General features: G+C 47.7%; 1 protein-coding gene across 3 annotated transcripts in view; it reads left to right on the top strand.

The window, feature by feature from the left end:
* The window catches only part of ATP7A (ATPase copper transporting alpha), a 461,725-nt gene that overhangs the window by 393,589 nt on the left and 52,518 nt on the right, over positions 1-15,618 (top strand). For all 3 annotated transcript variants that reach the window (XM_063937168.1, XM_063937169.1, XM_063937170.1), the window contains exon 17: positions 11,471-11,678. In XM_063937168.1, the coding sequence (XP_063793238.1) occupies positions 11,471-11,678 (208 nt within the window). The remainder of the gene's footprint in view (positions 1-11,470; positions 11,679-15,618) is intronic.

The following is a 15,618-nucleotide window of genomic DNA, read 5'->3' as shown; positions in this document are numbered from 1 at the left end:
GTTTTCCGCATGATTGTGAACCGTTGGGAAAGACCAAAGGTGGACATGATGGCGTCCCGCCCGAACAAAAAACGGGACAGGTATTGCGCCAGGTCACGAGACCTTCAGGCGATAGCTGTGGATGTCCTGGTAACACCGTGGGTGTAACAGTCGGTGTATGTGTTCCCTCCTCTGCTTCTCATAACCAAGGTATTGAGAATTATAAGACGTAGAGGAGTAAGAACTATACTCGTGGCTCCGGATTGGCCAAGAGGGACTTGGTACCCGGAACTTCAAGAGATGCTCATAGAGGACTAATGGCCTCAGGAGCTAAGAAGGGACTTGCTTCAGCAAGTACCATGTCTGTTCCAAGACTTACCGCGGCTGCGTTTGACGGCATGGCGGTTGAACGCCGGATTCTAAGGGAAAAGGCATTCCGGAAGAGGTCATACCTACCCTGGTCAAAGCCAGGAAGGAGGTGACCGCACAACGTTATCACCACATGTGGTGAAAATATGTTGCGTGGGTGAGGCCAGGAAGGCCCCACGAAGAAATTTCAACTAGGTCGATTTCTGCACTTCCTGAAAACAGGAGTGTCTATGAGCCTCAAATTGGGGTCCATTAAGGTTCAAGTTTCGGCCCTGTAGATTTTCTTCCAGAAAGAATTGGCTTCAGTTCCTGAAGTCCAGACATTTGTCAAGGGAGTATTGCATATACAGCCCCTTTTGTGCCTCCAGTGGCACCGTGGGATCTCAAAGTAGTGTTGGGATTCCTCAAATCATATTGGTTTGAACCGCTCAAATCTGTGGATTTGAAATATCTCACATGGAAAGTGACCATGCTGTTGGCCCTGGCCTCGGCCAGGCGATTGTCAGAATTGGCGGCTTTGTCTTACAAAAGCCCATATTTGATTTTCCATTCGGACGGGGTAGAACTGGGACTCGTCCCCAGTTTCTTCCTAAGGTGGTGTCAGCGTTTCACCTGAAACAACCTATTGTGGTGCCTGCGGCTACTAGGGACTTGGAGGACTCCAAGTTGCTAGACGTTGTCAGGGCCCTGAAAATATATATATATATATATATATATATATAATTCCAGGACGGCTGGAGTCAGAAAGTCTGACTTGCTGTTTATATTGTATGCACCCAAAAAGCTGGGTGCTCCTGCTTCTAAGCAGACTATTGCTCGTTGGATTTGTAGTACAATTCAACTTGCACATTCTGTGGCAGGCCTGCCACAGCCAAAATCTGTAAATGCCCATTCCTCAAGGAAGGTGGGCTCATCTTGGGCGGCTGCCCGAGGGGTCTCGGCTTTACAACTTTGCCGAGCAGCTACGTGGTCAGGCGGGAACACGTTTGTAAAATTCTACAAATTTGATACCCTGGCTGAGGAGGACCTGGAGTTCTCTCATTCGGTGCTGCAGAGTCATCCGCACTCTCCCGCCCGTTTGGGAGCTTTGGTATAATCCCCATGGTCCTGACGGAGTCCCCAGCATCCACTAGGACGTTAGAGAAAATAAGATTTTACTTACCGATAAATCTATTTCTCATAGTCCGTAGTGGATGCTGGGCGCCCATCCCAAGTGCGGATTGTCTGCATTACTTGTACATAATTATTGTTACAAAAATCGGGTTATTATTGTTGTGGGCCATCTTTTCAGAGGCTCCTTCGTTGTTATCATACTGTTAACTGGGTTCAAATCACAGGTTGTACGGTGTGATTGGTGTGGCTGGTATGAGTCTTACCCGGGATTCAAGATCCTTCCTTATTGTGTACGCTCGTCCGGGCACAGTACCTAACTGAGGCTTGGAGGAGGGTCATAGGGGGAGGAGCCAGTACACACCATGTGATCCTAAAAGCTTACTTTTTGTGCCCTGTCTCCTGCGGAGCCGCTAATCCCCATGGTCCTGACGGAGTCCCCAGCATCCACTACGGACTATGAGAAATAGATTTATCGGTAAGTAAAATCTTATTTTAATGTTCGTTTAATTGTAAAAGGCACCAGGACTGACTAAGTTTTATGCTTGTTTATATGTTTGACTAAGATTTTATATAAGAGATGGTGCGGTCTCAAAGCGGCTGTTGAACGCACATCTGCCGACATTCTCTTGCTGTGTATTCGCAGCAAGTAAATTACGATTGTGGTCGCACCAAGGAATGAGTCGCAAAAGTATGTGACAGGAAGGCAACATTTAGGGGTGGAAACGTGCAGTGGTTGGGTAAACGCAGGCGTGTCATGGCCGTTCAGATGACGTTTTCTGGGCGTGCATAGATCCCTCTGCATCCCGGGAGAGCAGCTCATCCTGTGTGTCTGCAGAGGCACTCAGATTCTGCGACATGACTGTATCAGCAATTATACCCTGTTGGCTGGATATGATGTGACAGCAGTGGGCATCACTATGCTCAGGTTAGCTTCTGCCCATGTTAGCATATAATCACTAATGTGTACGGCAAACTATAGCAACAGCAGCAGCAAGAACAACCGCACCTGAATGAGCCTCATGACCACTTCCTGTGGAGGGGTTTAAGTAGGAGAGTGCGAGTTGGATAATGATGACATGGAAATCAAGGTGATGAAGTGAAAAAATTAAAAACTCCAAATGTCAAAAAAATCATATATATGTGTTCCATGCGTGAATGAATTGGGATCTGTTTACAAACACACTGCTGCTAAGCAATTTGTTTGCATTATTTTTTTTTTTATTGTGAAGTGTATGTGTAGTGAATGTACAAGTGACTTTTGTGTACGATCAATGTTGGTAATCCTGAAACGGGGTGTGATTCTGTCTGAGGAATGTGGCATGGTGCATTGGAGGGACTGCAGAAAATGTTGCAGGAGCTGCAGAAATTGTTGCAGGGGCTTTGCATGGAAGATCATGTAAATGAAAACATTAGAAAAGTTCTAGTTGGCTAGTTGGAACAATAGTTTGGCAGTGTGTGTTTGCTCCCAAATGGCAAAAACGGTCAATCCGACTACTTGGCAAAATCAAACATGTTTATTTCTCTGACGTCCTAAGTGGATGCTGGGGACTCCGTCAGGACCATGGGGAATAGCGGCTCCGCAGGAGACAGGGCACAAAAGTAAAAGCTTTAGGATCAGGTGGTGTGCACTGGCTCCTCCCCCTATGACCCTCCTCCAAGCCTTAGTTGGGTTTTTGTGCCCGGCCGAGAAGGGTGCAATCTAGGTGGCTCTCCTAAAGAGCTGCTTAGAGTAAAAGTTTTATTAGGTTTTTTATTTTCAGTGAGTCCTGCTGGCAACAGGCTCACTGCAACGAGGGACTTAGGGGAGAAGAAGTGAACTCACCTGCGTGCAGGATGGATTGGCTTCTTAGGCTACTGGACACTAGCTCCAGAGGGACGATCACAGGTACAGCCTGGATGGGTCACCGGAGCCGCGCCGCCGACCCCCTTGCAGATGCTGAAGAGAGAAGAGGTCCAGAAATCGGCGGCTGAAGACTTCTCAGTCTTCATGAGGTAGCGCACAGCACTGCAGCTGTGCGCCATTGCTCTCAGCACACTTCACACCAACGGTCACTGAGGGTGCAGGGCGCTGGGGGGGCGCCCTGGGCAGCAATGAAAGTACCTATACTGGCTAAAAATACATCACATATAGCCTCTGGGGCTATATGGATGTGTTTAACCCCTGCCAGGTTGTCAGAATAACGGGAGAAGAAGCCCGCCGAAAAGGGGGCGGGGCCTATTCTCCTCAGCACACAGCGCCATTTTTCCTCACAGAACTGCTGGTGGGAAGGCTCCCAGGCTCTCCCCTGCACTGCACTACAGAAACAGGGTTAAAACAGAGAGGGGGGGCACTTATTTGGCGATATGATTATATATTAAGATGCTATAAGGGGAAAACACTTATATAAAGGTTGTCCCTGTATAATTATAGCGTTTTGGTGTGTGCTGGCAAACTCTCCCTCTGTCTCCCCAAAGGGCTAGTTGGGTCCTGTCCTCTATCAGAGCATTCCCTGTGTGTGTGCTGGGTGTCGGTACGTGTGTGTCGACATGTATGAGGACGATGTTGGTGAGGATGCGGAGCAATTGCCTGTAATGGTGATGTCACTCTCTAGGGAGTCGACACCGGAATGGATGGCGTATTTAGGGAATTACGTGATAATGTCAACACGCTGCAAGGTCGGTTGACGACATGAGACGGCCGGCAAACAAATTAGTACCTGTCCAGGCGTCTCAAACACCGTCAGGGGCTTTAAAACGCCCATTTACCTCAGTCGGTCGACACAGACAGGGACACTGACTCCAGTGTCGACGGTGAAGAAACAAACGTATTTTCCTTTAGGGCCACACGTTACATGTTAAGGGCAATGAAGGAGGTGTTACATATTTCTGATACTACAAGTACCACAAAAAAAAGGGTATTATGTGGGGTGTGAAAAAACTACCTGTGGTTTTTCCTGAATCAGATAAATTAAATGAAGTGTGTGATGATGCGTGGGTTTCCCCCGATAGAAAATTATTGGCGGTATACCTTTTCCCGCCAGAAGTTATGGCGCGTTGGGAAACACCCCTTAGGGTGGATAAGGCGCTCACACGCTTATCAAAACAAGTGGCGTTACCGTCTCCAGATACGGCCGCCCTCAAGGAGCCAACTGATAGGAGGCTGGAAAATATCCTAAAAAGTATATACACACATACTGGTGTTATACTGCGACCAGCGATCGCCTCAGCCTGGATGGGCAGCGCTGGGGTGGCTTGGTCGGATTCCCTGACTGAAAATATTGATACCATTGACAGGGACAGTATTTTATTGACTATAGAGCATTTAAAGGATGCATTTCTATATATGCGAGATGCACAGAGGGATATTTGCACTCTGGCATCAAGAGTAAGTGCGATGTCCATATCTGCCAGAAGATGTTTATGGACACGACAGTGGTCAGGTGATGCAGATTCCAAACGGCACATGGAAGTATTGCCGTATAAAGGGGAGGAGTTATTTGGGGTCGGTCCATCGGACCTGGTGGCCACGGCAACAGCTGGAAAATCCACCTTTTTTACCCCAAGTCACATCTCAGCAGAAAAAGACATCGTCTTTTCAGCCTCAGTCCTTTCGTCCCCATAAGGGCAAGCGGGCAAAAGGCCAGTCATATCTGCCCAGGGATAGAGGAAAGGGAAGAAGACTGCAGCAGGCAGCCCATTCCCAGGAACAGAAGCCCTCCACCGCTTCTGCCAAGTCCTCAGCATGACGCTGGGGCCGTACAAACAGGTGCGGTGGGGGGTCGTCTCAAGAGTTTCAGCACGCAGTGGGCTCACTCGCAAGTGGACCCCTGGATCCTACAAGTAGTATCCCAGGGGTACAGATTGGAAATTCGAGACGTCTCCCCCTCGCAGGTTCCTGAAGTTTGCTTTACCAACGTCTCCCTCCGACAGGGAGGCAGTATTGGAAACATTTCACAAGCTGTATTCCCAGCAGGTGATAATCAAAGTACCCCTCCTACAACAAGGAAAGGGGTATTATTCCACACTATATTGTGGTACTGAAGCCAGACGGCTCGGTGAGACCTATTCTAAATCTGAAATATTTGAACACTTACATACAAAGGTTCAAATCAAGATGGAGTCACTCAGAGCAGTGATAGCGAACCAGGAAGAAGGGGACTATATGGTGTCCCTGGACATCAGGGATGCTTACCTCCATGTCCCAATTTGCCCTTCTCACCAAGGGTACCTCAGGTTCGTGGTACAGAACTGTCACTATCAGTTTCAGACGCTGCCGTTTGGATTGTCCACGGCACCCCGGGTCTTTACCAAGGTAATGGCCGAAATGATGATTCTTCTTCAAAGAAAATGGACGATCGCCTGATAAGGGCAAGGTCCAGAGAACAGTTGGAGGTCGGAGTAGCACTATCTCAAGTAGTTCTACGACAGCACGGGTGGATTCTAAATATTCCAAAATCGCAGCTGTTTCCGACGACACGTCTGCTGTTCCTAGGGATGATTCTGGACACAGTCCAGAAAAGGGTGTTTCTCCCGGAGAAGAAAGCCAGGGAGTTATCCGAGCTAGTCAGGAACCTCCTAAAACCAGGAAAAGTGTCAATGCATCATTGCACAAGAGTCCTGGGAAAAATGGTGGCTTCTTACGAAGCGATTCCATTCGGCAGATTTCACGCAAGAACTTTTCAGTGGGATCTGCTGGAAAAATGGTCCGGATCGCATCTTCAGATGCATCAGCGGATAACCCTGTCTCCAAGGACAAGGGTGTTTCTTCTGCGGTGGCTGCAGAGTGCTCATCTACTAAAGGGCCGCAGATTCGGCATTCAGGACTGGGTCCTGGTAACCACGGATGCCAGCCTGAGAGGCTGGGGAGCAGTCACACAAGGAAAAAAAATTTCCAGGGAGTGTGATCAAGTCTGGAGACTTCTCTCCACATAAATATACTGGAGCTAAGGACAATTTACAATGCTCTAAGCTTAGCAAGACCTCTGCTTCAAGGTCAGCCGGTATTGATCCAGTGGGACAACATCACGGCAGTCGCCCACGTAAACAGACAGGGCGGCACAAGAAGCAGGAGGGCAATGGCAGAAACTGCAAGGATTCTTCGCTGGGCGGAAAATCATGTGATAGCACTGTCAGCAGTGTTCATTCCGGGAGTGGACAACTGGGAAGCAAACTTCCTCAGCAGGCACGAGCTCCACCCGGGAGAGTGGGGACTTCATCGGGAAGTCTTCCACATGATTGTGAACCGTTGGGAAAGACCAAAGGTGGACATGATGGCGTCCCGCCTGAACAAAAAACTGGACAGGTATTGCGCCAGGTCAAGAGACCCTCAGGCAATAGCTGTGGACGTTTCTGGTAACACCGTGGGTGTACCAGTCGGTGTATGTGTTCCCTCCTCTGCTTCTCATACCCAAGGTACTGAGAATTATAAGACGTAGAGGAGTAAGAACTATACTCGTGGCTCCGGATTGGCCAAGAAGGACTTGGTACCCGGAACTTCAAGAAATGCTCACAGAGGACTCATGGCCTCTGCCGCTAAGAAGGGACTTGCTTCAGCAAGTACCATGTCTGTTTCCAAGACTTACCGCGGCTGCGTTTGACGGCATGGCGGTGGAACGCCGGATCCTAAGGGAAAAAGGCATTCCGGAAGAGGTCATTCCTACCCTGGTCAAAGCCAGGAAGGAGGTGACCGCACAACATTATCACCATATGTGGCGAAAATATGTTGCGTGGTGTGAGGCCAGGAAGGCCCCACGAAGAAATTTCAACTCGGTCGATTCCTGCATTTCCTGAAAACAGGAGTGTCTATGGGCCTCAAATTGGGGTCCATTAAGGTTCAAATTTCGGCCCTGTCAATTTTCTTCCAGAAAGAATTGGCTTCAGTACCTGAAGTCCAGAAGTTTGTCAAGGGAGTACTGCATATACAACCCCTTTTTGTGCCTCCTGTGGCACTGTGGGATCTCAACGTAGTTCTGGGATTCCTCAAATCACATTGGTTTAAACCGCTCAAATCTGTGGATTTGAAATATCTCACATGAAAAGTGACCACGCTGTTGGCCCTGGCCTCGGCCAGGCGAGTGTCAAAATTGGCGGCTTTGTCTCACAAAGCCCATATCTGATTGTCCATTCGGACGGGGCAGAGTTGCGGACTCGTCCCCAGTTTCTCCCTAAGGTGGTGTCAGCGTTTCACCTGCACCAGTTTATTGTGGTACCTGCGGCTACTAGGGACTTGGAGGACTCCAAGTTGCTAGATGTTGTCAGGGCCCTGAAAATATAGGTTTCCAGGACGGCTGGAGTCAGGAAGACTGACTTGCTGTTATCCTGTAGGCACCCAAAAATCTGGGTGCTCTTGCTTCTAAGCAGACGATTGCTAGTTGGATGTGTAGTACAATTCAGCTTGCACATTCTGTGGCAGCACTGCCACAGCCAAAATATGTAAATGCCCATTCCACAAGGAAGGTGGGCTCATCTTGGGCGGCTGCCCGAGGGGTCTCGGCTTTACAACTTTGCCGAGCTGCTACTTGGTCAGGGGCACACCCTGGCTGAGGAGGACCTGGAGTTCTCTCATTCGGTGCTGCAGAGTCATCCGCACTCTCCCGCCCGTTTGGGAGCTTTGGTATAATCCCCATGGTCCTGACGGAGTCCCCAGCATCCACTTAGGACGTCAGAGAAAATAAGAATTTACTTACCGATAATTCTATTTCTCGTAGTCCGTAGTGGATGCTGGGCGCCCATCCCAAGTGCGGATTGTCTGCAATACTTGTACATAGTTATTGTTACAAAAATCGGGTTATTGTTGTGAGCCATCTTTTCAGAGGCTCCGCTGTTATCATGCTGTTAACTGGGTTCAGATCACAGGTTGTACAGTGTGATTGGTGTGGCTGGTATGAGTCTTACCCGGGATTCAAAATCCTTCCTTATTGTGTACGCTCGTCCAGGCACAGTATCCTAACTGAGGCTTGGAGGAGGGTCATAGGGGGAGGAGCCAGTGCACACCACCTGATCCTAAAGCTTTTACTTTTGTGCCCTGTCTCCTGCGGAGCCGCTATTCCCCATGGTCCTGACGGAGTCCCCAGCATCCACTACGGACTACGAGAAATAGAATTATCGGTAAGTAAATTCTTATTTTTTCCCAACTAATCATTCAAGTGTAGGGGATCTTTCCCCCCAACTGAACGATAAGTAGGACACTGACTGCTAATGTCAGGCGTCTTTTGTCCTAGTGACCTTTTGACATCTCCTCGGACATCTGGTCCCGCTGCTTCTGCCTCTGTGTATCTTTGTCCAGGCACCATAAGACGGATGGAGGGGGTAAGGGTTGTAGGCTCCTCTCCTCCAGTCTGGAGCAGCGGTGCTGTGAGGAGACTTGCCGGGAGACGCTGTTCCCGACGCTGAGGTGTACTGGCAGCAGCCGCTTCTAGTAAGGGGGAGAGACATCTGCAGCAGTACTCCCCCTTCCCCCCGAATATAACTTGCACTGTACCCACTGGCTCCATGCACAGCCACGCACTCACTGTGCACTGCAAACCAGAATGAGCAGGGTGCTGTTGATGCAGGTGCCCCAGGGTATTAGACAAAAGACATACAGGGTGGTATTCAAATGATATGTCATGCCCAATCTCCTTTCTAAAATGATCCCTGTTATCGCGCATTTTGCGCTCATAGTAATGCGGTTTACAGTGCATCCGGAAAGTATTCACAGCGCTTCACTTTTTCCACATTCTGTTATGTTACAGCTTTATTCCAAAATGGAATAAATTCATTTTTTTCCTCAAAATTCTACACGCAATACCCCATAATGACAACATGAAAAAAAAAATTTTTATTTTATTTATTTTTGCAAATTTATTAAAAATAAAAAACTAAGAAATCACATGTACATAAGTATTCACAACCTTTGCCATGAAGCTCAAAATTGAGCTCAGGTGCATCCTGTTTCCACTGATCGTCCTTGAGATGTTCCTACAGCTTAATTGGAGTCCACCTTTGGTAAATTCAGTTGATTGGACATGATTTGGAAAGTTACAAACCTGTCTGTATAAGGTTCCACACTTGACAGTGCATGTCTGAGCACAAACCAAGCATGAAGTCAAAGGAATTGTCTGTAGACCTCCAAGACAGGATTGTCTTGAGGAACAAATCTGCGGAAGGGTACAGAAAAATATCTGTTGCTTTGAAGGTCCCAATGAGCACAGTGGCCTCCATCATCCGTAAATAGAAGAAGTTCGGAACCACCAGGACTCTTTCTAGAGCTGTCTGGCCGTCTAAACTGAGCTATCGGGAGAGAATGGCCCTAGTCAGGGAGGAGACCAAGAACCCGATGGTCACTCTGTCAGAGCTACAGCACTCCTCTCTGGAGAGAGGAGAACTTTCTAGAAGGACAACCATCTCTGCAGCAATCCACCAATCAGACCTGTATGGTAGAGTGGCCAGACGGAAGCCACTCCTTAGTAAAAAGCACATGGCAGCCCGCCTGGAGTTTGCCAAAATGCACCTGAAGGACTCTCAGACCATGAGAATTCTCTGGTCTGATGAGGCAAAGAATGAACTCTTTGGTGTGAGTGCCAGGCGTCATGTTTGGGGGAAACCAGGCAACACTCATTAACAGGCCAATACCATCCCTGCAGTGAAGCATGGTGGTGGCAGCATCATCCTGTGGGGATGTTTTTCAGCAGCAGGAACTGGAAGACTAGTCAGGATAGAGGGAAAGACAAATTCAGGAATGTACAGAGACATCCTGGACAAAAACCTGCTCCAGAGCGCTCTTGACCTGAGATTGCGGTGACTGTCCATCTTTCAGCATGACAATGACCCTAAGCACACAGTCAAGATATCAAAGGAGTGGCTTCAGGACAACTCTGTGAATGTCCTTGAGTGGCCCAGCCAGAGCCCAGACTTGAATCCGATTGAACATCTCTGGGGAGATCTGAAAATGGCCGTGCACCGTCTCTTCCCATCCAACCTGGTCGAGCTTGAGAGGTGCTGCAAAGAGGAATGGGCGAAACTGCCCAAATATAGGTGTGCCAAGCTTGTGTGGCATTATATTCAAAAAGATTTGATGCTGTAATTGCTGCCAAAGGTGCATCAACAAAGTATTGAGCAAAGGCTGTGAATACTTATGTACATGTGATTTCTTAGTTTTTTATTTTTAATAAATTTGCAAATATCTCAAAAAACTTTTTTTCACGTTGTCGTTATGGGGTATTGTGTGTAGAATTTTGAGGGAGAAATGAATTTATTCCATTTTGAATAATGCTGTAACATAACAAAATATGGAAAAAGTGAAGAGCTGTGAATACTTTCCGGATGCCCTAGTTGTGTAAAGGGTTGGGCGCCTCGCTACCCCATGGGTAGCAAACTGAAATTATATCATGCCCCCAAGGGCAGAAACAGAATGGCTGTGGAAGGGGGTGAAAAGAATTGAGTACCGCCCACAGACTCCTTCCTAAAGCTGGTTTTTGTTCTGGATAATGGAGGAGTGTCTGCACCCGGATCACCACCTCAAGTTACCACCTCCTATGATAGAAACCTGCATATTACCCCTTCTCCCCATACACGTATATATGAAGTAAAGATACAAGGGCTGATCTGATGAAAAAGTTGGTTTGGTGTGTGGGACAACATTTTGGTTGGAGGAAAGTTAGTCTGATATATGGCCCACATTATTGGTCTGTTTACTAAGCCTTGGATGGCGATAAAGTGGACGGAGATAAAGTACCAGCCAATCGGCTCCTGACTGTCCTTTTTAAAACCCAGTTTGTGACATGGCAGTTAGGAGATGATTGGCTGGTACTTTATCTCTGTCCACTTTATCTCCATCCAGGGCTCTTAGTAAATAGACCCCAGTCTGCAAATGTCGCCCATGGCTGTTAAACTCAAATTATTACCCCATATCAACAGGAGATGTTTGTTTAGCTGTACCAACAAGCATAGACATAGGTATGCAGTCTATAATGTTTATAACAAAGAAAAGGTTGCCTGTTATGACTTAGACTTTATGTATTTGTCTCTGCTTTCTGTTCTTTTTACACAGGTCTTGAATACAGAAAACCTGGGTACTTGTTACGATTTCCAGGCAGTGCCTGGGTGTGGGATCAGCTGCAAAGTCAGTAACATTGATCACCTTCTGTACCATAGCAACCAGACAACAAATACAAACAGCAAAAATGCCCTGTTAGTAGAAATTGATACAAAGCATGAGGACTCCGAACTTTATCAAATCACAGACTTCCACACAACAAGTAAGGACACATACAGTTTATGTCTACATCTAAAGAACAGACCATTGTGTGGAGTTGTAAATCAGCTTACTGTGGTAACTTGTGCTCAGCGAGCATTGTAGAGCCTAGGAAGATTCCCCTAATATAGAACACTTTGGGGGCGTGAGGCGGCTTTTATAAAAGGTTGCTTTTCTAGCATAACTGCTCAGGGTTCGTTATATGTGACCGAGGGACGGGATGCTGGCGCTCACAATACAGACACCAGCGTCCCAATCTTTAAAATTTTGACAGGGACGAGGTAAGCATGCTATCCCCTCTCCCCTAACCCCCACTCCCGGCAGCCTAACCCTGACCCTCCACAACCTCCCCTCAGCCTGACCCTCCACAACCCCCGTCAGCCCAGGCACGGATACAGAGGGGGGCGGTGGGGGCGGTCGCCCCCCTAGCACACTCCTGCCTACAGACAAACTGTCTGTGAAGTCCTGCTCCTTAACACCTTCCTATCTCAGCTGGCTGTCAGCTATAGTCAGTGGTGTGAGTCACAGCAACTCACAGCAGGTGCCCCTTCCTCCCCACTCACCCCTTTGGCCTGCACAGCAGTTAATCAATCAACATAGTTTGTTGATTGAGACTGCTTTCATCTCCCCAGCTCTCAGTCTGTGCTGATAACAGGAGATCCTGGAAGTGGCTGTGTGTTGGGGGCGTGGCTTCACTTACATGAGAGGCTAGTGGGCTAATAGAAACAGTATAGTGTGTTGACTTTTCTGCACAGTGAGAGCATGCTGGATTCCTGCACCCAGAGACCAGCCAGCTGCCAGAGGGACTTTCCTGCCAACCTGTACCATTGACCAGCCTGTGGAAAAGGGACCATCTTACCAGCCTGTTGCAGAGGAACCAGCCAGTTACCCTTTTACACTCGCACACCCGGGTCACTCCAGTGATGCTTCCCGGGATGCATCCCGGGGTGCATTCCCGGGACTGACCCCTTTCACACTGCACTAAGACCTGGGATCGACCCGGGACAGCCCCATTTACACTGATCCTGGGATATCCCTGCAAATTCATATGTATGTCATTAGAAATGGCCTTGGGCTCAGAAAAGATGACATCTTCTTTTCTGAGCCCAAGAAAGCTCCAATCCGAGGCCTTTTAACAGTCCCGGGATAGTGAATCCCGGGACGGGCCCTTTCACACTACACAGCTTCCCGGGACGGTCCTGGGACCAACCCTGGTCGAGACCTGGGTTGAAATCCCGGGATGCTCGTCCCGGGAAATTGACCCTGTACCCTTTCACACTGAGAAAAATCCCGGGATGATGCGCGTTCATGTGCAAAATCCCGGGATTTTCATGCGAGTGTAAAAGGGGTATCGAGAGATCTTCTTGCTATATTCCCTAGGCAGGGTATTACAGGTTGAGTCTCCCATATGTGCAACACAGTAGAACAGAGGATGTCTGTAGTAGTGTATAGGTTTTAAAACATTCCTTGTATTTCATAATATTAAACATTACATATCACGTCCTGTTAGTGAAATACTAAAATTATAGAGAGATGCGTGTAAAACTACAGAAAGAAAGTGTGCAGAAAAATGCTGCACAAAAAATATGGTGTATGCTAATCTGTCCTCTATTTGGTTAATTTCTCATACATAACACCATACTCTTTCTATGAGATATCAACTTGGAATTGTCCTCACCGTATAATTCACCTACAAGGTGGCCTCACTGTAGCCTCACAAATGAGTATTACTTACAAGTACAACTGTCTTCAAGTTCCTGTATAGCATTGGTCCTATAATGTGCATCAAACAGTTTATATATCAGTGGGAGAGATCCCTTGATTATAAATGGCACCCTAATAGCTGGTAGAGATATATTGCAAGATAAGCAGGTTTAGGATTTGTTAGTGGGTGTTTGGTATAATAATCACTTCTACAACACATCAAATCAAAGTCCCCCAATATGACATCTATCCAAATACCTAAAAATATTTCAATTCCTTGATATGGTGTGTCCTCGGGAGCAAGGGGCCTAATTCAGACCTGATCCCTGCTGTGCATTTTCACACAGCAGCCGATCAGGTCTGAACTGCGCATGCGCTGGCGCATGCCAGACAGCCGACGGCCATCTCAGCCCTGCAATCGCCTCTGCCTGATTGACAGGCAGAGGTGGTCGCTGGGAAGGAGGGTGCGGGCCGGTGGCGTTTGGCCGCCTTTTTACAACGCAGGTGTGCCCGGACCGTGCAGGGGGCAGGCTGCTGCATGACGTCACACGCAGCCGCTGTGACCCGGTCAGTGACTAGTAGCTCCCTGCCTGTGTGCTGCGCTGGTATGGAGCTACTCATCAAGTACAAAAGCATTGCCGCTGTGTGATCCTTTTGAACTTGTACGGTGGGGCAGAGCCAGACATGCAGTGCGGACTAGCCCTGTGCTGGGTCCCCCCCCCCACCCCACCCTGCATGTCTGAGTAACTGATCGTAGCCGTGCAAAATTTTGCATGGCTACGATCAAGTTTGAATTATGCCCAATGTCTTGTCACTGTTGTTGCCACAAATGCCATATTTTGATGGCCCTCTATTATACCATCCATATGTTCATCCAAATTTATGACACGTCATGTACAGTTGTGATACCTACAGTATACAAAGTTGTAATTCCCTAATATTGAGGTATAGCAAAAAAATATTAAATTAAAGCAGAATGCCTGGATTAATTATGATTGACTTATTCTATATCAGCACCTCATATTAACATGAGAAACATTAACAATCTGATAATAGAAATATAAAATAGACAATCCTAGCAGTGCGCACAAGCAGAAAAAAAGCAGCTCGGTGAGCTCAATATTTTACTTAAAGGTATCTTCACCAAATATGTGCCAAAAAAGGTTGAATAGAAGTTATCCAGTGCTACTGCATACAGTATGTAGGTCATTCATAAATATACCACTTCAGATACAGCAGATGTCATATCTCACAGTATACATCTTATTAGGCTCATTCAGATATATCCAAAATGTAAGAGATAAGCAATTATTGTGAAATACTGTTTAATAATTGTAAGATTTAATATGAGAAAAACAAAAACATATAAACTCCACACATATTACAGGTATTTCCAAGTGGCCAAATTTTGACAATTACCAGCTAGACATGAACTGTTTTTAAGCAGTTCAGAATGCACTTGAAACAGTGCAAGACCTGGGTTCTTCCACTGGTGCAGGCTCAGGTTTGGCTGAAATTTACAATTATTAAACAGTACTTCACTATAATTGCTTTTCTCTAACGTCCTAGAGGATGCTGGGGACTCCGTAAGGACCATGGGGATAGACGGGCTCCGCAGGAGACATGGGCACTTTAAGAAAGACTTTAGTTCTGGGTGTGCACTGGCTCCTCCCTCTATGCCCCTCCTCCAGACCTCAGTTTGATACTGTGCCCAGTGGAGACTGGGTGCTTTTCAGGAGCTCTCCTGAGCTTTCTGACAGAAAGTATTTTGTTAGGTTTTTTATTTTCAGGGAGCACTGCTGGCAACAGACTCCCTGCATCGATGGACTGAGGGGAGAGAAGCAGCCCTACTCTGAGTTGCAAGGTCCTGCTTCTTAGGCTACTGGACACCATTAGCTCCAGAGGGATTGGTACGCAGGATCTCACCCTCGCCGTCCGTCCCAGAGCCGCGCCGCCGTCCCCCTCGCAGAGCCAGAAGATAGAAGCCGGGTGAGTATGAGAAGAAAAGAAGACTTCAGAGGCGGCAGAAGACTTCATGATCTTCACTGAGGTAACACACAGCACTGCAGCTGTGCGCCATTGCTCCCATACACCTCACATACTCCGGTCACTGTAAGGGTGCAGGGCGCAGGGGGGGGGGGGGCGCAGGGGGGGGGGGGGGGCGCCCTGGGCAGCAATATAAACCTCTTTTTGGCAAAAATATGACATATATACAGCTGGGCATTGTATATATGTATGAG

This window comes from Pseudophryne corroboree, chromosome 8 (assembly GCF_028390025.1).
Source record: "Pseudophryne corroboree isolate aPseCor3 chromosome 8, aPseCor3.hap2, whole genome shotgun sequence".
NCBI classification, from domain to species: domain Eukaryota; kingdom Metazoa; phylum Chordata; class Amphibia; order Anura; family Myobatrachidae; genus Pseudophryne; species Pseudophryne corroboree.
This window is presented reverse-complemented; position numbering and strand designations above follow the sequence as displayed.